At 40.5% G+C, this 13,273-nt stretch overlaps 1 protein-coding gene across 2 annotated transcripts; it reads left to right on the forward strand.

Annotated features, from left to right (window-relative positions):
- Positions 1-8,805: 8,805 nt before the first annotated feature.
- Positions 8,806-13,011, forward strand: aurka (aurora kinase A). 2 transcript variants are annotated; one of them, XM_047347672.1, is made up of 9 exons: positions 8,806-9,151; positions 9,415-9,480; positions 10,271-10,601; positions 10,677-10,713; positions 10,805-10,996; positions 11,376-11,514; positions 11,616-11,764; positions 11,900-12,074; positions 12,268-13,011. In XM_047347672.1, exons 2-9 carry the CDS (start codon positions 9,418-9,420, stop codon positions 12,448-12,450), a joined length of 1,269 nt encoding a protein of 422 aa, XP_047203628.1. In that variant the 5' UTR covers positions 8,806-9,151; positions 9,415-9,417; the 3' UTR covers positions 12,451-13,011. The 2 variants fall into 2 exon arrangements, with proteins under 2 accessions (XP_047203628.1, XP_047203629.1); XM_047347673.1 differs by lacking the exon at positions 8,806-9,151 and adding an exon at positions 9,169-9,318.
- The last annotated feature ends 262 nt before the right edge of the window (positions 13,012-13,273 follow it).

Raw genomic sequence — 13,273 nt, forward strand, 5'->3', positions numbered from 1 at the left:
GTGTGAGCGGCCATCTGCCACGACCGACTGGGGGTTTGAGAGAAAGAGCAGAGACACAAAGAGAACAAAGAAGCACTGATCCAGGAGTACTTTCTATGGGAAGGAAAAGTAAATGTTAATGGATGTAGCTCCTTTAGTCGTTTCACCTAGAAAGAAAGAACAGATAAACTCTGAGCCAGTTTTCAAGGTTAGAGTCTGAAAGAGAGCACATAGAGTTTGTTACAGTTAAGCTCAGTCAATTGCCATGTCTAGGAGAGAGAAAGGGTTAAACACTAAAAGACAGGGCTATGTGGATCATCGGTAGAGGGTGAGCATTAAGTTGTTGCCAGCAGAAGCTTGGACGATTCCCCTCTCCAGAAAGGTGTCACAGGCAGACACAGAGCCAGGCCAGGTGTAGCTAAGAGAATAGAGAGAACAAAGTTAAAAGCTGAAATAACAGCAAATAATGCAAAATTGGAGAGTAGTGTGAGAATGTAGCGAAGAGGGTGAAAGTGGTCGTTATGTCCTCCAGCAGCCTAAGCCTATAGCAGCATAACTACATAGTTTCAGTTCAGATTATTTAGTTAAACGGCGCTTATTTACAACAATGTCGTCTCAAGGAACCCCACAAAGGGTCCCACTGATGGTCATTGTTATACTAAAAACCACAAGGATTGGGATACCTCTCTATGTCAGACTGATTATAACCATTCGAAAAGAGAAGGGGTCATACAGGTAGCAGAAATGGAGGGTGTGTTTGCACCTCAACCATAACTGAGCCGGTTTAGGCTAAACCTGACTCCCCCTTACTCCATCCAACAGGGAGGGAGGAAGGCATCCTCCCTGATAACCTAAGCCACTCTAACTATAAGCTTTATCAAAAAGGAAAGTTTTAAGCCTAGCCTTAAAAGTAGATGGGGTGTCTGCCTCGCGGATTAAAACAGGGAGCTGGTTCCACAAGAGAGGAGCCTGATAACTAAAGGATCTGCCTCCCATTCTACTTCTAGAGACTCCAGGAACCACCAGTAAACCTGCAGTCTGAGAATGAAGTGCTCTGTTAGAAACATATGGAACCATCAGATCTCTGATGTATGATGGAGTTAGATCATTAAGGGTTTTATATGTGAGGAGGAGAATTTTAAATTATCTTCTGGATTTAACAGGGAGCCAATGAAGGGAAGCTAAAATAGGAAAAGTATGATCTCTCTTTTTAATTTTCATCAGAACTCCTGCTGCAGTATTTTGAATGAGCTGAAGGCTTTTAACTGCATTTTGTGGACATCCTGATAGTAAAGAATTACAATAGTCCAGCCTTGAAGTAACAAATGCATGGACTAGTTTTTCAGCGTCACTCTTGGCCAGGATATTTCTAATTTTGGCAATGTTCCGGAGGTGAAAGAAGGAAATCCTAGAAACCTGTTTAATATAGGATTTAAATGACATGTACTGGTCAAAAATAACACAAAGGTTTTTTACTTTATTATCAGAGGTCAATTTAATGCCATCCAGGTTAAGTGATTGACTAAGCAGTTTCTTTTTTAAAGACTCCGGTCCAAAGATGACAACTTCTGTCTTGTCTGAATTTAGAAGCAAAAAATTTCAAGTTATCCAAGTTTTTATATCTTCAAGACATGCTTGTAGTCTATCTAACTGGTTGGGCTCATCAGGATTTATGGATAAGTAAAGCTGAGTATCATCAGCGTAACAGTGAAAATTTATCCCATGCTGCCTGATAATTTGACCTATTGGAAGCATATATATAGTAAAGAAAATTGGCCCAAGTACTGAACCCTGTGGTACTCCACAATTAACCCTGGAGTTTAAAGATGATTTATCATTTACATCAACAAACTGGAATCTGTCAGACAGATAAGATTTAAACCAGCCTACCGCTGTTCCCCTGATACCTACAGAATATTCCAGCCTTTTTAAGAGAATATTATGGTCAGGTTCTACAGTTATTTCCAATGTTGTTTCACTTGCTGAGGATGAAGTAATCATCTTCGGGAGTATGTCAAAGATCTTCTTTTTAATAGAATCAATTTTATTTTGGAAGAATCCCATAAAATCATAACTGCTAAGAGCTAAGGGAATGGATGGCTCAACAGAGCAATGACTCTGTGTAAGTTTAGCAACTGTACTAAAGAGAAACCTAGGATTATTCTTGTTCTCTTCTATTAATGATGAGAAATAAGCTGTTCTAGCTTGGCGGAGTGTCTTTTTATACAACAGTAGGCTATTTTTCCAGATTAAGTAGGAATCCTCTAGGTGTGTAGAGCGCCATTTTCTCTCCAATTTTCTAACATTGTGCTTCAAAGTACGCAGCTCTGAATTAAACCAAGGAGCTAGCCTCCTATGAATGATTACCTTCTTTTTCAAGGGGGCTGCATTGTTTAATGCATCACGCAATGATGAAGAAACTGAACAAAAGAATCAAATTGTGAAGGGGCAGAAACAGAATTATTGCCCTCCATTGTGCTTTTCAGTGATGAGGAAATTAAAAGTGGAACAGATTCTTTAAAAGTTGTTACAGCATCGCCTGATAATGATCTACTATAATGAAATTTTCTTTCAGGTGTGGAGTACTCGGTTAAATTAAACTCAAAGGTTATTAAGAAATGGTCAGACAGGACAGGGTTATGAGAGAATATTGTTATGTCTTTACACTCAATGCCATATGTCAGCACAAGGTCCAGAGAATGAAGACAAAGGTGGGTAGGTTTGTTAATGTTTTGAGCAAAGCCAATTAAGATAGCATTAAACGGTATATTTAGGCTATCACTTTCAGTGTCAACATGAATGTTAAAATCCCCCACTATAATAACTTTATCTGTATTTAACACTAAATCAGATAAAAGGTCTGAAAACCGATCTAAAAATTGAGAGTAAGGGCCTGGTGGACGGTACAAAACAACAAATAGAAGTGGTTTTAGTGCTTTGCAATTTGGATGAAGAAAACTAAGGATTAAATATTCAAAAGAGTTGTAGCTATTTATTGGTCTGGGACTAATCAATAAATCCGACTGAAAGATGGTTGTTACTCCTCCTCCTCGCCCGGTATTTCGGGGAATGTGAAAATTTAAATAATTAGGAGTTGACTCATTTATAGTAACATAATCCTCTTGCTGCAGCCAGGTTTCTGTTAGGCAAAATAAATCAATCTGATTGTCACAAATCAGGTCACTAACTAGCAATGTCTTTGAAGAGAGAGATCTTATGTTCAGTAGGCCACATTTAATTGTTTTATTTTTCTTTTCGGTCTGAGTTGTGTTTATTTTTATTAGATTTTCCTGATTTCCTCCTTTTAGATTATTTTTTAACCTGTTCAATTTTGGTCGTGGGCGAGACACTGTCTTAATAGGGTAATGGGTGGGTAGCAGTACAGAAGCTGCAGAGAGGAGTGTTAAACTACAACCCTGCTTCCTGGTCTGAACCTTGGAGAACTAATAAATTCCTAGAAAGAAGAGCTGCTCCATCCAAAGTGGATGCCGTCTCTCCGGATCAGACCAGGTTTTCCCCAAAATGTTCGCCAGTTATCAATGTAACCCACACCGTTTTCTGGGGTGCTATCAAAAGGAAGAGGAGATACCACCAGACCCAACAATGCATAGCTGAAAACTGCTATTAAATCAACCAGGGCTTCCTTTACACCTCAGCAGAGTCACAGGCGGATCACCTCCATGTCACACTGCACCGATGCAGTAATTCATGTAAAGTGAGCCCTGACTGAGTGTATTTCTGTACAGTAGATGGACGTACTTTTTAGACGTTTCTGCATTAATATTACTTTTTTTCAGTTGCTCTTATTCTAATGGTGTAAGTTGCTGATAAACTAAATTTTGGGTTTTCAAAAGCTGCCAGACAATAACTTAAAATGAATAAATAAGTGAAACATCACAATGAATCTATATAGAAGATTTACTTTTTGAATAGAATTACTAAAGCCCAGGGGGCCTACGGCATTCAGGGGTCTATCATTTCAGTTGAAAAAAAATAAAAACATGGTTTTATAACGTGTCAGGTTTTCTCTCAATATGCTCATTGTGGCTACTGAGTGGTTCAAATTTCAAACGAACCAAGTCACCCACATGAACACTGAGGCCCAGTGGACCATGAGATCACCAATCAGACTATGCACTAATGATTATGGGGGGTGTCCCTCTATAATTAAGGTAACTTAGGAAATGTCAGGAAAAAATTTGAGAGTGGAGCTCAGAAAGGAAAAATGCTTCATGAGAAGGACTTTCGTGAAAAGGTTACTCCTAAACACACCAAAGCTGTCAGAATTTTTCAGATTGGCTAATACAGAAGTTGGAGGTTTTTTAGGGAGTGAGGAGCCTAGAAAATCTCTTAGCCCCAGGTCCTATCAGCAGGTTAAGGTGGCCCTGGGTGTCTGTCTTAGAAAAAAGTTCCTGCTTATAATGTAATTCAACCTCTCTGCAGATACAACACCCTACCCACACATCAACACTTCAATATCAAATAAACTTGTGTAATACAATATAACTCAAGTGAGAACTTTGACATTATTAAAATTTATTGGGGCAACATATCATTAGTTTTTTCCTTATAGGGCCATATGCTGTCACCTAGCGGCCAAATTCAGGACCTGCAACTTTAGTTTGAGAAGAAGCCAAAGGTGAGGCTGTTTTAAGGACTTTGTGAACAGTTCACTGCAATGATTAAAAATAAGAGTTTTTACTGCTGAAAGATTTACTATTTCTTTAAATGGCAAAGAGCTGGTGGTGTATCGAATTGATTACATTGTGAGTCTTGGTGCAGCTGTAGTTAGGGGTAACCAGCATATTTCACAACAAGATTGTAAATAAAATTAGGAAATTACTTTAAATAGGGAATTATTAGGAAAATCATTTAAATTGTCTATTAGCCTCAGTTATATCAGATTTAAGAATACATAAAGAACATTCAGTTAGATTAAAAGGCATACATATTTTAGATAATCTAAAGGAAACAACAGATAAGACAAACAGGCAAACTGGCAGTGAAATTCACAGTAAAGATGTTAATATTCTGGCACAAAACAGAAGCAGATGTCTAGAACTAAAAACTACTTGGTTGCACACTGCTCTCTTTGTTTTCCAAAAAGTGTGTTAAACAAAGTCAATTTGATGTAGAATAAATAAATACCCCCAGAATACGTTTGCTGTAAAAATGGTCTCTTTTCAATCTTTTTCTACTTAAATCAGCAACAAAGAAATGAAATAACAAGAACAGAAAAACTAATTTATGGTCACATATACAGGGGTTGGACAATGAAACTGAAACACCTGGTATTAGACCACAATAATTTATTAGTATGGTGTAGGGCCTCCTTTTGCGGCCAATACAGCATCAATTTGTCTTGGGAGTGACATATACAAGTCCTGCACAGTGGTCAGAGGGATTTTAAGCCATTCTTCTTGCAGGATAGTGGCCAGGTCACTACGTGATACTGGTGGAGGAAAACGTTTCCTGACTCGCTCCTCCAAAACACCCCAAAGTGGCTCAATAATATTTAGATCTGGTGACTGTGCAGGCCATGGGAGATGTTCAACTTCACTTTCATGTTCATCAAACCAATCTTTCACCAGACTTGCTGTGTGTATTGGTGCATTGTCATCCTGATACATGGCACCGCCTTCAGGGTACAATGTTTGAACCAATGGATGCACATGGTCCTCATGGTTCGGTAGTCCTTGGCAGTGACGCGCCCATCTAGCACAAGTATTGGGCCAAGGGAATGCCATGATATGGCAGCCCAAACCATCACTGATCCACCCCCATGCTTCACTCTGGGCATGCAACAGTCTGGGTGGTACGCTTCTTTGGGGCTTCTCCACACCGTAACTCTCCCGGATGTGGGGAAAATAGTAAAGGTGGACTCATCAGAGAACAATACATGTTTCACATTGTCCACAGCCCAAGATTTGCGCTCCTTGTACCATTGAAACCGACGTTTGGCATTGGCATGATTGACCAAAGGTTTGGCTATAGCAGCCCGGCCGTGTATATTGACCCTGTGGAGCTCCCGACGGACAGTTCTGGTGGAAACGGGAGAGTTGAGGTGCACATTTAATTCTGCCGTAATTTGGGAAGCCGTGGTTTTATGTTTTTTGGATACAATCCGGGTTAGCACCCGAACATCCCTTTCAGACAGCTTCCTCTTGTGTCCACAGTTAATACTGTTGGATGTGGTTCGTCCTTCTTGGTGGTATGCTGACATTACCCTGGATACCGTGGCTCTTGATACATCACAAAGACTTGCTGTCTCGGTCACAGATGCGCCAGCAAGACGTGCACCAACAATTTGTCCTCTTTTGAACTCTGGTATGTCACCCATAATGTTGTGTGCATTTCAATATTTTGAGCAAAACTGTGCTCTTACCCTGCTAATTGAACCTTCACACTCTGCTCTTACTGGTGCAATGTGCAATCAATGAAGACTGGCTACCAGGCTGGTCCAATTTAGCCATGAAACCTCCCACACTAAAATGACAGGTGTTTCAGTTTCATTGTCCAACCCCTGTATTTGTGTTATATAAATGAGTGAGAAACTGTCATATTTCTTGTAGGAGCATTCAATTTCTCATTAGAATCTTTTAACCACTTCCTAAATTAAATGTCAAAGGATAGTAGCGGACACGCCTCTTCAACATTGAGTGGCGGTTGGGGACAGAGCAGGATTGGCAGACTGGGGTGGCGCGGGGAGATCACACTCCTCAGCCTTCCTGGTAAGGCCCATGCCAGGGTTTTGGATAGGAGAGTCCTGCCAATAGTCGAACCTCAGCTTCAGGAGGAGCTGTCCACTGTCGTCCTGTCATGGAATACTGGACCAACTCTGCATCCTGTACAGGGTGCTCGAGGGTTCATTGGAGTTTGCCCAACCGGTCCACATGTGTTTTGTGGACCTGGAGAAGGCATTTGACCGTGTCCCTCATGGTGCCCTGGAGTATGGAGTTGGGGGCCCTGACTTAGGGACCATCCGGTCTCTGTACAAACAGGGCAGGAGTTTGGTTGGCATTGGATCTGCTACCGGTGCATGTTGGACTCTGGCAGGCCTGCCCTTTATCACCGGTCCCGTTCATAATTTTCATGAACAGGGTTTCTAGGCGCAGTCAAGGGCCAGAGGGGGTCTGGTTTGGGGACCAATGGATTTCGTCTCTTCTTTTTGCAGATGACGTGGTCCTGCTGGCCCCCTCTAGCCAAGACCCACAGCATGCACTGGGGCGGTTCACCATTGTGCTGGTCCGTTGTGTTGAAGAGAGAACTCAGTCGAAAAGCGAGGTTCTCAATTTACCGGTTGGTCTATATTCCTACCTTCACCTATGGGCATGAACTTTAGGTCATGACCAAAATAAAGAGATCAAGTGGCTTAAATTAGCTACCTCCGCAGGGTGGCCGGGAACTCCCTTAGAGATAGGGTGAGGAGCTAGGCCATCTGGGAGGTGCTCGGAGTTCAGCTGCTGCTCCTTCACATCGAGAGGAGTCAGTTGAGGTAGGTCGGACATCTGTATTGGATTCCCCCTGGATGCCTCGCATAGTAGGTGTTCCAGGCACATCCCACTGGGAGGAGGCCCAGGGGACAGCCCAGGACATGCTGGTGGTACTATGTCTCTAGGCCTGCCTGGGAATGCATTGGGTTCCCCCCGGAGTAGCTGGAGGAAGTGTCTGGGAGAGGGAAGTCTGGACATTTCTACTAAGTCGGCTGTCCCTGCAACCAGGTCCTGGATAAAGTGGAAGACGACAAGTACGAGGATGGTAGCAGGTGTAGGGGTAACCCAAGGAAAAGGGATACAGACAAGATCTACTTCAGCTAACCTTAGTAAATCATTGCTTACAGTACCAACCACTGTCCAAAAAGGTTAAGTGGCACAACACATTTCTTAAATGCAAGATGATTGTTGAAATACCAGGTAAGCCATTTACTTCAGAAATGTATAATTAGAAGGTCCTTTGTGATGTAAAAATGTGAGAAAAAAGAATTTCTGAAAAATTACAACGAAATATTATTTAACTGTACTTTAACGTTTCTTTAACATAGAAAGTACTCCTGGATTTAATGCGTCTGTGTTTTTTGTGTGTATGCTCTGTCTTTTTAAACAGCAATAGGTCGTGACAGATGACTGCTCACACTGAGCCTGGTTCTGCCGGAGGCTTTTTCCTGTTTCACGCTCAATATGAGGGATTGCTAAAAAGTCAAAGACAAAATGCAAGCGACTGTCCACTGTACACTGATACTCATCCAGGAGGAGTGAATGCTGCAAGTCAGTCACTCGATTCAATCTGCTGGGTTTCCTTAAAAACCCATCAGATTGCTGATAGAAAACATTTTAAACAATTTGAATAATAAATTGACTTGACTGCATTGTTTGATGACTAGGATCAATTGGAATGTATGTACTTGGAATTTGTCCGTATGATTCGATTGAACTGACTTATTTTGTGACGTGCCTTGAGACATGATTTCTGTGAATTGGCACCATATAAATAAACCAAACTGAATGTCAGTCTCTGTAACATTTAAAGCAGCAGTGAATCAAATGTGACAAATGAAGCGTTTTTAACTATTCCTGCATGAATTAATTAAGTAGTCAGAAGGATAAACACTGTATATTGTTTTGAAGTGTGGGCCCACATGTATGAAATGTATTAAAAAAGTTTATTCAAGTACCACTGGATCGCGATATGTCTATGACGCCCTCTACTGTATGGAGGATTCCAATTGGAAGTTTCACGCTCCACCCATTCAGAATGCTCCATCAGCCAATGAAAATCAAGCAAATCGCATCCTTGCAGCCTATCAGAAGCGCAGGTTCATTTAAAGGTTTTGAACAGAGGGACATTTGAAATCAAACAGGCTGCGTTTAAACGAAGTGATATCTTTCAGGAATAACTGCATTCATTGTTTTGTGGATTTAGCTTTTGTGTTATTTTTTCGTTCCAGATAACACAAAAACTACGAAGGGGGCGATTGTATTTTGTTAGTAAAGCGTATCATAGTTAAGCGTTCACTGGCGTGTTACTTATTTATGTAGCTCAAACAAGCTTCCGTTAGCTGGTCGATGTAGCTGCTAAGAAGCCTGGGTAGGCTTACCTGCTTTAGAGCTATTTTTATTCTAGGTAAATCAGTCTGTTGCGGTTGCTTTCGGAGATTGTGCAATAATACATTTAGGTAAGTAATGTTAGCACATATTCCACAATTGAAGGAGTATTATATAGGTAGTTTTTATAGCATTAGCCGCTAAGCTAACACGTAGCCGATAAGCGAGTCACGACGATGGCTGCTTTAGTCGTTCACTTTTTAAAGTAACTTAGATATTGCAGATAACAGCGTTTGAAGTGAGTTTCATTGAATCACTAAGTTAATTTAAATTTTCACACCCCTAATTGGTGTTCCTATTGATTTGTTAATCGAAGCACTTCTTTTCTTAACAGAAAATGGCCTCTTCAGCCTCGCTCAAAGCGGTTAAGGGCATGGAACCACAAAGGCCAGAAATAATGGTAATGTAAAGTATACTAGTGACATTCAAGCTGATGAATAAGAAATCTGTTATAGTTGAAAATTTGGCTTCCTGTCGGTTATATCACAGGATTCAATATGTTGAATCTCCAGATATAAATCATGCACAATAAGGTTAAATAAGGTTCCTGCAGTTGAAAATGTGAAGTCTGGTTATTTTCCAAGTATAGACTAGGATGTAAAAAAAAAACAAAATTATGAAGTATGAAAAAAGCATTACTTTGGCTTTGTTGTTATATAAAAGATGAACATAAGAATTTCTAAGAAATAAAATGGCTATTTGTATTCATTTAAATGTAAATGATATTGATCATCTCTCACTTGCAACATCAAAACTTAGTTTTTGTCCCGATCCTTGATCTTTTTGGTCACTGACAGAAACCACAGGAAGAAAAAAGGGAATTTTACTGTTTGTTCTTTTCCTTTTGCCTCTTGACTCTTTTAGATCAGTTTTAGATGCCAAACAAAGGATTGGCACTCCTACTGTGTGTATAGATGTGAGGTATCACAGATGACAAACTGCAGTTTAAAACATCTGTATTTTATGTGGAGTAATCCACCACAGTACATTTGTTAAAAATAATTGCAAGCCAACTGCAGCATATGTGTTGCTTGACGATTTGTGGAACACACAGATGATGAAAAACCAGCTAGGGAAATGTCTTGCGATCTAACCTAAAGCACCTCATTTAAAGGACATTTTACATGCCAACAAAGATAACTTATCATACATCTTGGTCTCCGTCTACAACAAATCTGTTTTGTTTGCAGTCAAACAGGCCGATGCGGGTTCCCATGTCTCATCAGTCGCAGGTCGTTCAGAAGTCGGTAGTCACGCCGACTCAACACCAGCGGGTTCTGGGCACGTCGAATGGTCCGCAGCGTGTCCAGCGGCCCGTTAGCCAACAGAAACCAGTATCTCATGTCTCCGTAGCTGCCAAGCACACTCCGCTTGGTGACCAGAATGTAAACCCAGCTTCTGTGAAAATAACACAGCCAAAACCTGTTTCCCAGCATAACCAGCCGAAGACACATGTGCCCGGTGGCAACTCAGATTTGGCTAATCCTCCGTCGGAATTGGCAAAACAGGAGAAGCTGCAGAGTGAGTGATATTTTTTGGTCTAGCTCAGTTATGCGGTGTTGGGATGAATTTTAAAATACCTGTTTGCTGTTTTAGATAAACCTTCCAAGAACAACCAGGCCTCATCATCAAAGTATGTAAAATGTAAAATCTAGATACTTTTCATGCATTGTGTAATCTTCAAGGTTAAAATAAAAGTAGAACTATATTCTGTTTTCACACAGGAAGCCATGGAGCCTGGAAAACTTTGACATTGGCCGTCCCTTGGGAAAGGGTAAGTTTGGCAATGTCTACCTGGCAAGAGAGCGCCAAACCAAATTCATCTTGGCCCTGAAGGTGCTTTTCAAGAAGCAGCTGGAGAAGGCGGGGGTGGAGCACCAGCTGAGGAGAGAAGTGGAGATCCAGTCTCATCTAAGGTAACATGTGCTTCACTGAACTGGTTGATTAAACAATGGAGCAGAATGGTTTATAAATAAAGTGGAGTTTATTTCAGACCTGTAAAATTCATCTGAGAAGTTTAGCTGTGTTGACCCTGAGTCCAGTGTGAATTAAAAACCAAGTTTTATACAGCCAGCAAGGCTGATAAATAACAGTTTATTTCAAGGCTAAAAAACCTGTCGATGCATTTCTTGTTTCTATTACGTTTGTAGACTGTTACCATTATGACAGTTTATTGCATATACTAACAGGGTTTTATCATGATGTGTGCTGAAATGTAAATATACACACACATTAGTTTCTCTGTTTAAGTCGTCCACAGAAGTTACAGCAATGTTCTGCATCCATTTTCTGCAGACATCCTAATATTCTGCGCCTCTACGGCTATTTCCACGATGCTTCTCGAGTGTATCTCATTCTCGAGTTTGCACCCAGAGGAGAGCTGTTTGGCGAGCTGCAGCGTTGTGGGAGTTTTCCTGAGGACAGAACAGCAACAGTGAGTCTACCAGCTAGTCTCTATTTTAAACACACATGATTCACATATGGTCGAATTATAGTTTACAGATGTATAACACTTTTTTTCGTTATTGTTTTTAGTACATAATGGAGCTGGCAGATGCGCTCCATTACTGTCATACCAAGAATGTGATCCACAGAGACATCAAACCGGAGAACCTATTACTGGGAGGTAACGGGGAGCTGAAGATTGCTGATTTTGGTTGGTCTGTTCACACCCCATCTTCCAGGTACATTCATATGCCCCACACTATTTGCTAATGTGATCTGTAGTTATTTTAGATTTTAAGTTTTTGTGTTTTTATCAATTTTACTTTATAAAAATATGAAAAACTGCATCATTTGCATTGTTTTTTCCTTTGTAGGAGGTCCACTCTGTGTGGCACACTTGACTACCTTCCTCCAGAGATGATTGAGGGCAAAACTCATGATGAGAAGGTGGACCTGTGGAGTCTAGGTGTCCTCTGCTATGAGTTTCTTGTTGGAAAACCTCCATTTGAAGCAAAAACTCATGATGAAACTTACCGCAGGATTTCAAGGGTAAGAATTCAGATAAAATAACTGAACAGAGTTCAAATGGACATTATTATTCACCTCATAATTTTCCCAGGAACATCAGGCAAAGTATTATTTATACTGTTCCAAAATGTTTAAAAATCTGTTTAAAGCTTTTGTTCTGTTCAGTCCAGTTAAACATCAATAGTTTTTTTTTTTTTTTTTTTTTTTGACTTAGGTGGAGTACAGTTATCCTCCAATAGCTGCCATTAGTGCTGGAGCGAAAGACTTGGTGGCCAAGCTGCTGAAGCACAACCCCATGCACAGACTGCCCATTCAGGGAGTCCTATCCCACCCCTGGGTGCTCCAATACTCAACCAAGAAGCCCACAACCCTGAACCCCGAAGAGTCCAGTCAATGACTGCACTACCAACACCTGGCTGTGTCCACACAGAGTACTGCAGAGCATCAACATGCAGCTGATTTTTCAGAATCTGCTTGTACTGCTTTGACTTTAAAACGATTTTCACATTGAGGACATTTTTCCCCTCACTTTTCTGTCTGCAGATACTTGAGCCACTTTATGCATTACCCTTTGTCTTCTCATCCTAATTTCTTCTTATCAATGGCATTCTTCTGCCTGTAAATATTTAAGTTTTTCAATAATTATGACAATTTTTATTAAGCTTACTTGAAATGGAGAAATAAATATTTGTCATCAGATGTCACTTTGGAAGTAACCACAGTGTGTTGGTCAGTGAAACGTTTCTCGATTGCAGGCCTTTTTGTTTCCAAGACTTGCAAAGAGGGATTTTGCACTGAGATGTTAAAGTTCATGTACTTTTTTTGTATCCAGATGTTCCCACCAGAGGGTGCTGGACAACCACTGAAACTGGGAGAGTTGAGGTTTTAGTGCTTTAAAGTTTGTCTTTGTTCTATTTTAATAAAATTCTACTCTGTAAATAAATGATTGTTTAGGTGAGTTGGTCTGTGTGGATAAAATCCTTGCATTCTCTTTAATACTACTTCAGTTAGACTGGTGATCATTTTTGATGGAAGTATTGTAGTTTATAGGAACACACAGACCAGACCATATGTTTTCTCTAAACTTTGCTCACAGTGATCTTTGACAAAGAAATCTTCAATGGATCCTCTTCACAAGTTGCTTCCCAGTGTTTTAAGTGTTCTCACAGCTCAAACATTTTCCTGCAACCGAAAAGGATACAAGCAAACATCTTTGGAGG

Source organism: Girardinichthys multiradiatus, chromosome 20 (assembly GCF_021462225.1).
Source record: "Girardinichthys multiradiatus isolate DD_20200921_A chromosome 20, DD_fGirMul_XY1, whole genome shotgun sequence".
Taxonomy (NCBI): Eukaryota; Metazoa; Chordata; class Actinopteri; order Cyprinodontiformes; family Goodeidae; genus Girardinichthys; species Girardinichthys multiradiatus.

Excerpts from the sequence above, each read along its gene's own strand:
- aurka (XM_047347672.1), top strand. The coding sequence starts at position 9,418 with ATGGCCTCTTCAGCCTCGCTCAAAGCGGTTAAGGGCATGGAACCACAA. Across the intron at positions 10,714-10,804 it reads AACCAGGCCTCATCATCAAA|GAAGCCATGGAGCCTGGAAA; the intron begins GTATGTAAAATG and ends GTTTTCACACAG. Across the intron at positions 10,997-11,375 it reads GAGATCCAGTCTCATCTAAG|ACATCCTAATATTCTGCGCC; the intron begins GTAACATGTGCT and ends CATTTTCTGCAG.